The sequence below is a fragment of the Hemitrygon akajei genome, chromosome 1, assembly GCF_048418815.1.
Source record: "Hemitrygon akajei chromosome 1, sHemAka1.3, whole genome shotgun sequence".
NCBI lineage: Eukaryota > Metazoa > Chordata > Chondrichthyes > Myliobatiformes > Dasyatidae > Hemitrygon > Hemitrygon akajei.
This window is the reverse complement of record NC_133124.1, coordinates 192,746,478-192,762,522: the sequence shown is the minus strand read 5'-3', so window position 1 is coordinate 192,762,522 and position 16,045 is coordinate 192,746,478. Positions and strand designations below refer to the sequence as shown.

General features: G+C 42.7%; 1 protein-coding gene across 3 annotated transcripts in view; it reads left to right on the top strand.

The window, feature by feature from the left end:
* Window positions 1-16,045, top strand: part of zmat4a (zinc finger, matrin-type 4a) — a 288,459-nt gene that overhangs the window by 196,041 nt on the left and 76,373 nt on the right. For all 3 annotated transcript variants that reach the window (XM_073058194.1, XM_073058204.1, XM_073058214.1), the window contains one exon: window positions 1,206-1,302. In XM_073058194.1, coding sequence (XP_072914295.1) covers window positions 1,206-1,302 — 97 coding nt within the window. The remainder of the gene's footprint in view (window positions 1-1,205; window positions 1,303-16,045) is intronic.

Genomic DNA, 16,045 nt, shown 5'->3' with positions numbered 1-16,045 from the left:
TTAATAGGGGACCACTGTGTTTAAGTTAGTAGAGTTGTCGTCCAGTGGGAGAGCAATGAAAGGAGCTGGGTTCAAGTCCCACCACTGCAGCGATGGAAATTTAATTTTAAAAAACCGGATAAAGTCAGAGCCAACTTTATTATCATATGCACGAGTGTATCTGTGGACAGGAGCAATGAAAAGATCACTTGCAGCAGCATCACAGGCAGAAAGCATAAGAGGCACAAAATTCACAAGAGAAACGTACATAAATGAAATAAAATTATAGCAAATAGAAGTTCACCGTAGTGCAAGGTGGTCATAGAGTTGTCATACCGGAGCAGTGATTAACGTGTGGGTTTGTTTCAAGAATCGTTAGGCTGAAGGGAGGTAGCTGTTCTCGAACCTGCTGCCACGCTTCAGGTTTCCTTACGTCCTGCCCTGTGGTAGCTGCGTAAAGATTGTATTCCCCGAATTTTTAGTGATGGATGTCGTCTTCTTGAGGCAATGCCTTATGTAGATACTGGTAATCGTAACTACAACATGGGTAGATTATTATAAAATCACATTTTCATAGTATAGTAAGTACAGCAATAGCCTTTGTGGCCCCCCTGTGCCAAACACGATTCCAAATCAAACTGAATCTCTTTTGCATGGTCATGATCCACATCCCTCGATTCCCTGCTTATTCATGTGCCCACCTGAAAGCCTGTTATACACCCTTATCAACCAGCTTTCATATTCAATACTGGCCTATGATGCAGAATATCTGCCAGCTTTGTCTTACGTGGACTGGCCCACATGTGGCTCCAGGCCCACAGCCAAGCATACAAATCTAATATAGCCCAGCAAGTTCAAGGGCAAAGAGGGATGGGCAATAAATGCTGCACTTACAGTGATGCCCAGTTCCTGAAGTAAGACTAAGCAAATGAAACAATGTTCAGGGTACGGAGAGGGGCTGGAGAAGCTCACAAACTGTTCAGACTGAACTGGTCCATTAGGTCACTTTGAACCAGGGGTTGGGACGCGTGGGTGTGGTGGAAGCAGCTAGCTTGTGCTTCCCACTATAAAATGTTCCATGGCAGGAAAATCTCTGACATTGTTTAGCGTGTGAAAACGTCGGACTCTTGTGTGAGACACTGAGAAAGCTGAGCAGAGGCAGAGAAAGGTGGCGTGTTTCATTCACCACCTTGGCATTGATCTGATCTGGTTGTGTTCTCTTGCAGCACTAAGGCGCAGTTACACCTGTAGTTTGTGCCATGTGGTCCTGAATTCAATAGAACAATACCACGCCCATCTCCAAGGGTCCAAACATCAGACCAAGTAAGTAGTCTTGCCGATCTTCACTCTTCCGTTCCAGACCTATGTATGTGGTCAATGCTGAGGCTGGGGGCTGTTCCAATGAGGAGACCATGAGGTGAGAACAAGAGGAGGCCTTGTGACACAGCTAGAAAAGTAGTTGCCTTGTAGCACCAGAAACTTGGGTTCAATCCCGGCTTCTGGCACTAACTGTGTGGAGGATTTTCATTCTCCTAGTGATAGAAGTGGAAATAATAGCAACGTTTAAGAGGTACAGGCTGAGTACCCCTTTTCTGAAATGCTTGGGGCTGGAAGTGTTTCAGAGTTTGGAATATATAAAGAGATAGCTTGGGATTGCCATCATTTCTGACTCTGAATTTATGTACAGTCTTTGACACTTGTTTTTCACACGTATGTAAGAATTATGACCTACTATTAACATAATGAAAACATAATTGTGCAGGGTAACGAAAGCAGCTCAGCAGAATTGGGAGAATACCTGAATCCGCCGTTGAACAACAACAAGCAATGGCAGAATTTCACAGATGCCGTATGACCCACTGATTGAAAGGTTACAATGCGCTGTATTTGTATTTTAGATGTTTTTCTAGGTTTTATGTAAGATACAAAAACAATCAGCATTGTAGTCTTCTACTGCTGTTAGATTTTCATCAGGGACGATCTTCGCATCACATCAATGAGTTTCTCTGCTGCTTCGTGATCAGCAAATGCTTTATCTGTAAAATTTCTTAAATATGCAAAAATGTAATGCCATGCCTTTCCTTAAATTTCTGCAACCAGCCTGCTGAATATTCACAACTACCTTCAATTTCCGTCCGCTGTGATAAATCTTTGTTTCATGATCAGCATACTGTTCAGTGACATGTTCATTCTGATGCTGAGGAATCCACTCTTTCAACATTTGATCGTGACCTTAATTCTTTGCTTTATGCACTGTTTTTCTATTTTTCCACTAACTTCTGTTCATTACAAATGTAAGGTCACTTCTCAGAACTGTCAATGATGGATACAGACCTGCTCACCACCTGGAACCTTCCCAGTGCCTTGTGGAATTTTCCATTTGTGACTTCATGTCGGCACTCAAAAATGAGGAGGTTTTTGGATTTTTGAATAAGGGGTACTCAACCTGTATTTAGACAGACATATAAGCAGGCATATTCTCCCAGTGACTGCTTGGCTCTACCCCAGTTTCCAGTTTCTTCCCACATCCCAAAGAGGTGTGAGTTGGAGGTTAAATTGCCAGCAGTGTATTTGTGAATAGTAAAATCCCAGGGGAGATGATGGGAATGTGAGAATAAAGAAATAGCATTAATATAAATGTGATGTTCAGTACAGACCTGTTGGGCTGAAGGGCCTGTTTTTCTGCCATGCCTCACTGCTCAAATTTATTTTTGGACCAAGGGAATCTGAGGATGTGGATTGGATGATAAAATAGTTGGGGTATCAGATCTGCCGTGGTTTTTTTTAAATTGGGAGAATGAGTTTGGTGGTTGTTGCTGACACATTCTGGCATTGGCCTGGGTTCAATTCTGACCCCAATCATACTGAAAAATAGCTGCCAGAAAAAGAACAGAGCTTTAAAAATTTAAAAATTGATGCTTCTTTGCTCAAGTTCTAGTTTAAGTGTAAGAACTCTCTCCCTCATGCTTTACTGGTGAAGTTTTGATGTGTCTCATTCTTAGCTGAGCCTTTGTTAGACTTGCCCAGTTACTTTTGAACATTGACACTGGATCTGATAGGTCTGGTGTTAGACACAGAAGGTGGTCTTTTCTCCGGGACAAAGGTGGGGAGAGATCGAGACTAGTTTAGACAAAGCAAATAAATGGAGAAAAGTTGGTCCCATTAACAAACTAGTTCCAAGACTAGGAACCAAAGATTCAGTGAGGAGCAGAAGATATTGCAGATAGGCGGTTACAGGTTTCTTAAACAGAGAGAGTGGGTGTGATTTGAAATTCACTATGTGTAGGTGGAGTCCACTGGGTTTTAGAAAAGGAATTGAATTGGTGCTTGAATAATTTGCTTTGCAAGGAGAAAAGAGCAAAGAGATTGGCTGGACAAATTAACTTGATAGCCCAAATGACCTGTGTATAATAAAAAATCTGTATTTTTAGACTTCATAAAGTGTGCCCTGAACAGAAATAGAAATTGATTGTCTTCCTGTCGCTCACAAAATGGTTAACAACAGACATGTTAAAAGTCATATTGTTGTAAGATAAAGCATACTTTTAAATCTTCAGAAGTGGAATTTGCATCTTCATAAATCTCTCTGCAGAAATAGCTACTCAGCCACTATTTGTGCAGGCCTAGAATTTTAAATTGAAAAAGAGTAATTTTAAAGGCGTCCTTTAAAAGGGATGAGGCAATTTTTAAATTTTAATTCACTGATTGGTATCTTGGAGATGAATGCTATTTGCTATTGGCATGGTCTTCAGAAACGTGGCCCATTGAATGTCAATGGTCACATGAACAGAAGACTTTTATCAAAGGCAGCCTTGAGGTTTTGGTGTGTGTGAGCATACGTGCTGTTGAGACGGTATGTCAATAACACTAGCAAAAAGACTATTCCCAGGTCTGAAAGAACTGCTGGAGCAAGCAAATATTAATTTACAAGCTCAGTGAATATTGAGGTAGATTCACAATGGTATCAGTGTGATGTGGCATCACACCATTATTTATCACTCCCAGATTTTGTAATCAAATAGCATAGTCTACAAGCTAATTGGCCTTTGAAAGCATTGGAATTTACATGTATCAAGATACAGTGAGAAACTTAGTTTTGTATGCCATCCACACTGATGGCATACAAAAGTAAATCAAGACATAAGTAAATCAAGGTAGTTAAAACAAGGGAAAAGCAATGACAGAATGCAGAATAAAGTGTTGTGCTGGTAGACAATAGGGTGCAAGGGCCATGGCGATGTAGACTGTGAGAATGAGTGCAAGAGTTCAGTTCAGGAGTCCTATAACAGCAAAAAATAGAAACTGTCCTTGTTGGTATACATTTGGTATCTTCTGTCCAAAGGAGAAGGGAGAAGAGAGAAGGTCCAAGGGGAAGGGCACTTTGGTCTGAGTCAGTGAGAAGAATGGACGGAGTCTGTGGAGGGGAGGGTGGTTCTTGTGCTGTGCTGGACTGTGTCCATGGAGCTCTGCGACTTCTTGCAGTTTTGGGCAGAGCGGCTGCATACCAAACCATGGTGCATTGAGATAGGATGCTTTCTATGGTGCAGCTATAAACATTGACAAGAATCAACGAGAATACCGAATTTAGAATGGGAATGGTACTGTATTCACCCACTCCTGTCTCCTGTCATGAATGTTATGGTGATGATGTGCCTACTTTTCTATTATCAGGGTCCCTTTGTAAAAAGTTTGTTATGTACCAAGAATAGTTTTGTCTTGTGTTGATGAGCCTTACTTCTTTACATAGTCATTTTTACAAATATGAGCACTAGTTTAATTTTTAATAAATGGCTGCCCACTATTAGGGGGTGGCAGCAGAAATGATTCATACTCCCCAGTGAATAGGAATGGGATAAATGGTCCAACTAGGAACATAATAGATTCATAACTTAGTAAGTAAAGTTTCAGAGAAACAAAAACTTGGTTTGATTTTTTTTTTGTTAAAAGCAAAAGAGCATCAGTCTTCGAGATCTCTGAGGACCTAACCTGGTCCCAACATATCAATGCAGTTATAAAGAAAGCAAGACAGCGGCCATACTTCATTAGGAGTTTGAAGAGACTTGGTCAACAAATACATACAAAAATTTCTATAGATGTACCATGGAGCGCATTCTGACAGGCTGCATCACTGTCTGGTATTGGGGGGGAGGGGGGCTACTGCACAGGACCGAAAGAAGCTGCAGAGGGTTGTAAATTTAGTCGGTTCCATCTTGGGCACTAGCCTACAAAGTGCACAGGACATCTTCAAGGAGCAGTGTCTCAGAAAGGCAGCGTCCATTATTAAGGAGTTCCAGCACCCAGGGCATGCCCTTTTCTCACTGTTACCATCAGGTAGGAGGTACAGAAGCCTGAAGGCACACAATCAGTAATTCAGGAACATCTTCTCCCCCTCTACCATCCAATTTCTAAATGGACATTGAACCCTTGGACACTACTTCACATTTTTAATATATATTCTCATTTTGCACAATTTTTAATCTATTCAATATATGTATACTGTAATTGATTTACTTATTTATTTATTATTGCTATTATTATTTTATTTTTCTTTTCTTCTCTATTATGCACTGCATTGAACTGCTGCTGCTAAGTTAACAAATTTCATGACATATGCCGGTGATAATAAACCTGATTCTGATTCTGAAGTGTAGGCGCCCTCCTATTTGTAAGCACAAACAAACTAGGGATTTTGGCATACACCCTTCCAAATGTGGAGTCTTCGCATTCTGGATTCTACCCGGCAATCAGGCAGTGCTTTCCGCTGCCAAGAAGTCTGTTCATGGATCCTGCGGGAAGGTCAGTCCAGGGTACCTGAGGACTGTCATCTCAACGGGAATAGGATTAACTACAATTTTTACAGTTGTCTGTATCTGGGATGCAGACACCATTGGCAATGACAGCATTTATTAACTGTACATGATCGCCCTGATCTGAGGAGGACGTTATAGGTGAACCCACATTGGCCTGACTGGGTAAGGACAGCAGTCCTCACCTGAGAAAATTAGCAAACTAGTTTCTTGGCCCATGTTACTGTGACTAAATTCTGGAATTAATTAATTGTCCAGTTTTCATTTCCCCAGCTGCTATGGTGGGATTCAAATGGCTTTCTCTGGATTATTGCTCCAGAGATCTCACTCTTAATCAAGTACTGTCATCACTGCCCCACTCTAGCTTAGTAATATTTTTAATTACCTAAAAGTATTTCAATTCCATTCTTAATAGTTCCTGAGTGATAAAAGACAGACAAGACTGAGATGACCATGACTTTGGTATCTACTCAGTTGGTCAACCATCCGCTGTAGGAACTCTGCAGGTTGAGCAGCATCAGAGGGAGTAAAGGGATTATCAAAGTTTCACATCAGAACATTGCATTGGAACAGACACTGCTCAGCCCAATGAGTTATTTGTTGCTCCAGATTCCAACATCTGCAGTCTCATAGTGTCTCCATTGCACTATGTTTTTGTGGTTTTGGGCTTTTCCGAATATGTCTCTCGGTATTGGAACCCCTCAGAGCCTCATCAGCCATGGGTAGGATGTTTTCATCCATTTCATTCTTCTGCCCATTGTATCAGATTTTCTATCGTTTAGAGGAAGGAGGTGTGATTTTACTAAAACATGTAAGATCATAGGGGGCAGAGGTGGGCGGAAGTTAAGAAATAAATCAGAAATGCTAAAAGAAGACGTGAGGTTGCCCTAGCAGACAAGGTGAAGGATAATCTGAAGGGATTCTACAGAGATGTTAGGATTAAAGGGATTGCAAGGGAAGATCAGAATGGTAATCAATGTGTGGAGCCAAAGGAGATGTGGGAGATACTAAATAATTTTTTTGCACCTCTATTTACTAGGGAGGTGAATACAGAGTCTATAAAAGTGAGGCAAAGTGGCGTCAACTTCAGTTTACAGATTACAGAGGAGGAGGTGTTTGCCCTTGTGGTGCAAATGAGGGTGGATAAATCTCCAGAGCCTGACAAAGTTTTCCCTCAGACCTTACGGGAGGCAAGTGCAGAAATTGCTGGGGTCCTGGCAGAGATATTTAATTTATCCTTAATGACAGGAGAGGAACCGAAGGAATGGAGGATAGCCAATGTTGTCCCACTGTTTATGAAAAGCTCTAAACATAAAACAAGAAATTATAGGCCGGTGAATCTGACAACAACAGTAGGGAAGTTATTATAAGGTATTCTAACGGACTGTATTTGGATGGACATAGACTGATTAAGGACAGTCAGTATGTCTAACCAACTTTATAGAGTTTTTTGAGGAAGTTACCAGGAAAGGGTTTGAAGGCAAGGTGGTGGATATTGTCTACATCATATATGTCAAACTCAAGGCCCGCGGGCCAAATCCGGCCCGCGGTGGAATTATCTTTGGCCCGCGAGATAATATCTAATTACTATTAAAGCTGGCCCCAGTAATCGAAGCGCCTATGGCGTATGATATGGCTAATGCTGAGTTTATTCAGGTACCAGGTTTTCAGGGTTTTTAGTGTTTATTCGGCAGTCTTGCTCGGCAGTCTTCTTCATAAGAAACGGAATTTGTAAAGTGAAACACTTTGTAGTTATAGCAGAGACTGAGACACATGAGAGCAGGCTGAAAAAACGGAGGCAACGAAAGCTGCGTTCGCACGCGTCCGACTGATCCGGCCCGCATGAAGCTGCATTTTGCTCAATCCGGCCCGTGACTTAAAATGAGCTTGACACCCCTGGTCTACATGGACTTTAGTAAAGCACTTGACAAGGTCCCACATGAGAGGTTGGTCAAGAAGGTTCAGTTACATGGTTCAGTTCAAAGAGTACAGACAAAACTTACAAGGATGTTGCCAAGTCTTGAGGGCCTGAGTTATAAGGAAAGAATGAATGGGTTAGGACTGTATTTTTCAGAATGTAGACGAATGAGGGGGGATTTGATAGAGGTATCCAAAAGTATGAGCAATATAAATAAGGCAAATGCAAGCAGCCTTTTTCCTCTGTGGTTGGGTGGGACTACAACCGGAGGTAATGGGTTAAGGATGAAAGTTGAAAGGTTTAAGGGGTGTATGAGGGGGAACCACTTCACTCAGAGGGTTGTAAGAGTGTGGAACGAGCTGCCAGCACATGGGAGCTCAATTTTAACATTTAATCTAAGTTTGGATTGTACATGGATGGTAGGGGTATGGAGGGCTATGGTTTCTGTGCAGATCAATGGGAGTAGGCAATTTAAAAGGTTTCAGAATGGACTATATGGGTCAAAAGGCCTATTTCTGTGTTGTACTTTTCTATGGCTTTATGACCCTAAGTCGTGATGTTTCCACTTGTGGGAGAACCCCAAACATGGGGGACATAGTTACAGGTGTCAAAACTGCTCACTGAGGGTAGTGAATCTGTGGAATTTTCCATCCCAGAGACTTGTGGAAACTGGATCACTGAAGGTGTTCATCAACAGTGAGCACTGGATGGTTATAATGATTATTCATAAATAAATAAACAGACAGACAAATAATTAAATAAATAATCAAGCAGAAATGGATGGCTACTTCAAAAAGATAGATGCACTGGATTGCACAACAGACAGCTGGATGATGTATACTGAACAAATTGTGCAGTATTTTGAAGAAAATGAAATAGCCAATGAAAAATGAGTGCCAGTGTTTCTGAGTGCAGTAGATGGAAAAGAATGCAGTTTGCTTAAAAGTTTAACTGCTCCAACCAAACCAGCTGAAATGAGCTTTGCTGATATTGTTAACATAATGCAGGAACATTTAGAATGGAAAACATTATTGATTGCTGACGTTTTAGGTTTTATAAGTTGAATGAAACAGAAGGAGAGTCCATTTCAGCTTACATGGCTGAATTGAAGAAATTATCCAAGCAGTGGCAATTCAGTGATGGGTTTAATGATGCCCTGAAAGATTGTTTAGTTTGTAGAACCTTACAAGAAAGCTTTCAAAAATGGCTTCAAAAAGCACAACTCATATTTTAAAAAGCAGTTGAATTCACTGCATCAGTGGAAACAGCAGCCAGAGACAAAAGTAAATTTCAGTCAGGAATGACAGAAAGCATGAAAAAAATTGCAATATCTAAACAGAAACCTACAGTATCTGGCTGAAAAAATTGTGTTACTGTTGTGCAGGGGCAAACATATACCATACCAATGCAGTTTTAAAGGTGAAACTTGCAGAAAATACAACAAATTAGGACATATATAAAGATCATGCCGGGCAGACAAAAATAAATGAACTGCACGGTGAAGAGAAAACGATAGAAAGTCAAATTGCAGTTTCAAGAAGAGCACTAATCTGCATGCCATTGATGAAAAATCTGATAATGATGAGAGTGACAAGAACTGGAAGCCTTCAGATTTACTATGTGAAGATTAGCAAGAGACAAGCAATATGGCTTACACCAGAAATGAACGGCAAATTAATTAAAATGGAACTGGACATTAGTTCAGCTGTTTCAGTCATTCCATAAACCCAGTTTGAACTGCATTTCAAAGATACTGAACTGAAGCTGCAGATACCTAACAAAGAATTTATACTGGAAAAAAGATAACTCCTCAGGGAATGACATTCATAACAATGAAATGCAACAACCAACAAGCCACGCTGGGCTTGCATGTGGTAAAAACAGGAGGGGGCAGCATTGTCGGGCCCTGACTGGCTGAAACAACTACAACTGGATTGGAGATCTATCCACTATTTGCCTGTCCCATCCCTTGCAATAGAGTCAACAAATGTGAATTAACAAAGGTACTGGATGATGCCACAGCAGTGTTCAGGGATGGTATTGGAAATCTCAAACATGTGAAGGGTATATTAGTGTTAAATAAAAAATGTGACATCCAAGTTTACAAAGTCTGGTTCCTTAACTCATTCTTGATAAAGTAGCCAGTGAGCTAGATCGCATAGAGGGTGAATTAATTCTTTCCAAGTTTGTGTGGAGCCCTTAAGCAACCACAATGATCCCAGTAGCCATGAAGGTTGGGCCTGTCAGGATGTGTGTTGATTTTAAGGTCACTATCAATCCAGTACTGAAAATAGATCAATACCGGTTGCCCAGGATAGAGGATATCTTTGCAAACCTTTCTGGAGGAAAACACTTCAGCGAAGTGGGCTTAACTGAAGCCTACGCTTCAGATGGAGTTGGAAGAAAAGTCCGTAGTGTTTCTCACCAGAAAGACTCCCAAAGGGCTTCATTGCATTAATAGGCTTATTTTTGGAGTAGCATCTGCACCTGCATTCTGTCAGATAGCTATGGACCAGATGCTGCAAGTTTACCCAGGCACTAGGTGTTACCTGGATTGTCAGTGAGGAGGACAAGGAACATCTTCAAAATGCCAAGACAGTGTGAGAAGGATTACAAGATTATAGGCTTAGAGCACAATGCACCGAGTGTGTGAATTATTTAAACAAACATCACTTACTGTAGTCACACTAATGACACATAAGTATTAAACAACTATCCTGGCAAAATTCAAGCAGTAGTAGATGCCCTAAGGCCAAACGACACATCACAGTTGCAGTCCTTTTTAGGATTTGTCTATTACTGTAACAGGTTCCTGCCAAACCTGGCAACTGTGCTCCACCCCGTGAAGTCATTACCACGCACCCAGAAGAAATGGCAATGGACAAAGCAGCATGAGGTAGCTTTCCAAAAAGTGATGTCAGACATGGTAGTCACCCATTTTGATCCACATCATGCAGTGAAGCATGCCTGTGTTGCTTTGCCTTATGGTATAGGTGCAGTCATGTCACATTATGAGTGATGGAAGTGATAGCCTTTGTATCATGTTCCCTTACCCCTGCAGAGAAAAACTCTGCACAGATTGAGTCTGGTTCGGGGTGAAGGAAGTTTCAACCAATACCTGTATGGTGAGAATTTACCGTCATTACTGATCATCAACCACTAGTGTTTATTTTCGATCCGCAGAAGGGTGTTCTACTAATAACACCAGCAAAATGCAGAAGTAGACTCTATTTCTTGAAGAACACAATTACAAGATCAAATTCAAGAGGACAACTAATCATGGAAATGCCAATGGATTGTCCCATTTGCCCTTGGTAAAGGAAATACCTGAAAATTCTACATAAGAGGACCCTCCTTTTGACGTATTTTTCCTAATGCAAATCAGAAGTCTCCCTATTATGGCAGATATGATTCAAAGGGAAACCAGAAAAGACCCCGTACTTCCACCCAAAATGACTGGAATGTGCAGCAGAAATCCCAGTTTTCCAATTTATACCTGCGCCAGGATGAACCTGCCATTAACAGGGGTTTCCATGTGTGGGGATTGAGAGATGTTGTACAATCCAAGCTGAGGGCTAAAAACTTGGAGGAAATTCAAGGCTCAAAGCTTTGTCTCGGGGTCTGGGATAGATCAGCAGATTGTGCAACATGCTCTGACCAGGACGGGAACACATCCAGAAGATGCCGAGAGCAGCACCTCTCCAACCCTGGGAATGGCCTGCATTGCCCTGACGGAGGATTCATGTGGATTTTTCCAGACCATTCACGGGCACAAACTTCTTGGTAGCAGTGGATGCAGCTGCAACGTGGCCAGATGACTTCCCAATGGCCTCCACTACAGCCTCACACACTGTTGATGTGTTGAGAAGCCTCCTCTCAAGGACTGGATTTCCAGAACGTGTTGTCAGCGATAATGATCCACAGTTAGATGCAGAACAGTGTCAGTGCTTCCAGAAAATGACTGGAGTAAGCCATATACATTTGCACCGTACCACTGTACAAATGGCTTTGCGGAAAGGTCTGTCCAAAGTTTGAAGGACACACTGTGAGCAATGTCAGCAGAACACATTACACTGACACTGAATCAGAAGTTCACCAATTTCCTCCTTGCATATTACATTGCAGCACACTCCATGACCAACAATTCACCAGCAATGCTGTTCCATGTGCTCATGCTTAGATCTCCTCAATCCCAATCTTAGAAGGAGACTGCAAGCCAAAGAGCTTAGGCACATTGAGGGGTCCTCAAACAAGCAGGTTCAATGTTACACTCCTGGACAAGCAAGTCTACAGAGGTGATAAAAACTGGGTACTTGGAAGATTAAGGATGGAACTGGACCACTCTCCTACACAGTGGAGATTGCATCTGATGCCATCTGGAGTTGACACGTTGATCAGTTGAGGAGAGCAGAGTTCATTGTTAGAGAAGAAAGATGTCCAAAGCTGTTAGAACCACTTCCTGCAGTCCCACAGTCAATTCCCACAACCACCATGGAGGAAGCACCAGAACCTGAGATTGTTTCACTAGCACAAGTCTCACCTGCCAAGCAGAGTGACCCCCTTGTCAGAAAAGATATTATCGCACAAGAGCACAAAACCCTCCATAGCGATTACATTTTCAGGCCCGAATGGGACAATTTGAACCTTTTTGCCATGGAGGAACCCTTGAAATAATTTTTGGGGCTCAGGGAACCCTTGCAAAAACTTTATTATATCTACAGCTCACGGTACGTTAGTGTGATCATAAAGTTATAGCTATAATAATCCAAAAATAATTGTCAATGATCTTTTGAGTAGACAATGAATTCTTAGCCAACCTTTCTTGTTAAGCTTAGCTTACCTTTCTTGAAATTAATATCTCTCTTTCCCCTTCATAAATTTTAAAAAATCATAAGGCAAACATAATAAATTTCTGTTGTCATTAAGATACAAGACTTTCTGATTTCCTTCCTCACTCTCAAGCCCAAGCAGCAGTGGAAACATTTTTACAGACAGACAGACAGACATACTTTATGTAGATTTCCTTTTGCAGCATTATTTTTTCAAAGATTCAGTTTCCTTATAAATCCAAGAATCATGTTACAAAGTTACATGAGGGCCCTGCAGAGACTTGTTCAACTGGTTCATATGATGAAAGATGTCTGCTAAATAGGCTAATTTCTGCAGTCATTCTTCATCTTCAAAGCACTCAGCAAAATCTGGTCTACTGTTTTCTTGAAAGTACTGCAATTCACCTTTCAGCTCAAACACCGTGTTGAGAACTCTTCCTCTGCTAATCCACGGGATTTCTGTGTGTAGCAGCAGATTGATGTGCTCTTTGTCCAGGTTTTCACACGGTTTTTTAAACATTCGCAAGTGAACTGGTCTTTGTTTAATAAAGTTAACCATTTTCATAGCATCATCCAGAACTTTTTTCATTTTGACTCTAACAGTTTTTGACATCAGCACCTCTCTGTGACGAAAGCAGTGTGTTGTGACAACATCAGAATTTTCTTTTTTTTAAAGAGAAACGAAACCTCTCATGGAGCCAAACATTGATGGGGCACCATCAGTACAGCAGCCAACACAGTTCTTCCAAGACAGAACTTTTGCTTTCAGATATTAAGACAAAACACTAATTATATCTTAGCCTTTGCTTGTTCCGGGCAGCTCTTTGCAACAGAAAAAGTTATCTTGAACTTTATCATCATTTACAAGTATTGCAAATGCTACAACATGACATTTGTTGGTGAAAGCTGTTTAGTCATCAACCTGGATACAGAAGCTGTTGTTTTACAGTTTATCACACAAACCTCTTCAGCATCATGTGACGTGTCATCAATACGTAGTCTTATCGTACAGTTTGAGAGTGAAACCTTTACAATTTTTTATATTGCATCTTGTCCTAACACGGGTTAATAAAATATAAAAAAGAACTGCATAATAAATGACTAAATGAGAAAACTGCAAAAACAGACAAAAACTTCACAATGCAATTCACTTCTAACCTACACAATCCAGCTTTTGCAATGTTTACAACAACAGCAAAGCGGCTGGCCAGCAGCTGAGTCGGGGCACGCAAAACTTCCTTCTTTAGAATGAAAATTTCCCTCCAATTTTCTACTACACCAGTGGAGTTTGTTCACTTCCATGTCAGTTGGCAGTGTGTAAGGGGAGGTTTGGGGGGTGGGGGGCAGTAATTCAGGAGGGAGAGGCTGATATCACAACCCAAGTTCGATGAATCCATTCAATGCTTGGAAAATGCACGCCATGCTCCTCATCAGCCTATCATCCTCCCCTCCGTGCATACAGCACTCACCATCAGCCTACCGTCCTCCCCTCTGTGTAATACAGCACTCACCATCAGCCTACCATCCTCCCCTCCGTGTAATACAGCACTCACCATCAGCCTACCGTCCTCCCCTCTGTGTAATACAGCACTCACCATCAGCCTACCATCCTCCCCTCCGTGCAATACAGCACTCACCATCAGCCTACCGTCCTCCCCTCTGTGTAATACAGCACTCACCATCAGCCTACCATCCTCCCCTCCGTGTAATACAGCACTCACCATCAGCCTACCGTCCTCCCCTCCGTGCAATACAGCACTCACCATCAGCCTACCGTCCTCCCCTCCGTGCAATACAGCACTCACCATCAGCCTACCGTCCTCCCCTCCGTGCAATACAGCACTCACCATCAGCCTACCGTCCTCCCCTCTGTGTAATACAGCACTCACCATCAGCCTACTGTCCTCCCCTCCGTGTAATACAGCACTCACCATCAGCCTACCGTCCTCCCCTCCGTGCATGCAGCACTCACCATCAGCCTACCGTCCTCCCCTTCGTGCATACAGCACTCACCATCAGCCTACCATCCTCCCCTCCGTGCATACAGCACTCACCATCAGCCTACCATCCTCCCCTCCATGCAATACAGCACTCACCATCAGCCTACCATCCTCCCCTCCGTGCAATACAGCACTCACCATCAGCCTACCATCCTCCCCTCCGTGTAATACAGCACTCACCATCAGCCTACCGTCCTCCCCTCCGTGCATACAGCACTCACCATCACCCTACCATCCTCCCCTCCCTGTAATACAGCACTCACCATCAGCTACCATCCTCCCCTCCGTGCAATACAGCACTCCTCATCAGCCTACCATCCTCCCCTCTGTGCAATACAGCACTCACCATCAGCCTACCATCCTCCCCTCCGTGCAATACAGCACTCCTCATCAGCCTACCATCCTCCCCTCTGTGCAATACAGCACTCACCATCAGCCTACCGTCCTCCCCTCCGTGCAATACAGCACTCACCATCAGCCTACCGTCCTCCCCTCCGTGCATACAGCACTCACCATCAGCCTACTGTCCTCCCCTCCCTGCAATACAGCACTCCTCATCAGCCTACCGTCCTCCCCTCCATGCAATACAGCACTCACCATCAGCCTACCGTCCTCCCCTCCGTGTAATACAGCACTCACCATCAGCTTACTGTCCTCCCCTCCGTGCAATACAGCACTCACCATCAGTCTACTACCCTCCATTCTGAGCAATACAGTGCTCCTCATCAGCCTACTGTCGTCCCCTCTGTGCAATACAGCGCTCTCCAATTATCAACGGCTTCCCCTATATCGCGACAGAAACTGAAAATGGACTCAATCAAATAAACTCGGCCCTACTGCGCACTGCCATACCGGGCTGAGAGGCCTCTAACGAGTTTGCTAACGAAGCTAACACGAGGAAACCTGCAGATGCTGGAAATTAAAACAACACACACAAAATGCTGGTGGAACTCAGCAGGCCAGGCAGCATCTATAGGGAGAAGCACTGTCGGCGTTTCGGGCCGTGACCCTTCGTCAGGACTGGACTAATGGAGCTGCTCGGTCACTGCCCACCACTGAGAGCGCTAGCATCACACATTGCGCGAAGTGCAAAGAATGACATCTATTTTTTATAAATCACGATCTGTCACAGAAACCCTAGTGACCTCTCGCAGAACCCCCATTGATTGAAACTGTACTCAGCTGTCGATGTCTGTGAAGGAGCTGTATTATGTGGTATACCGTGTATATAAGATGACTAGAGAAGCAATACATTACATGTTTGACATGGGATGCATTCTACACTGATTTGGAGTTTATAGCTAATCAGGAAGCAGTGTTGTGTATTTAATATTTCAGTAATATTGTAAATAATAAACACGAGAAAGTCTGCAGATGCTGGAAATCCAAAGCAACACACAAAAAAACCTGGAGGTACTCAGCGATTCAGGCAGTATCTATGGAAATGAATAAAAGTCGAAGTTTTGGGCCGCAACCCTTCTTCAGAAATGAAATGGGAGGGGGAAGACACCA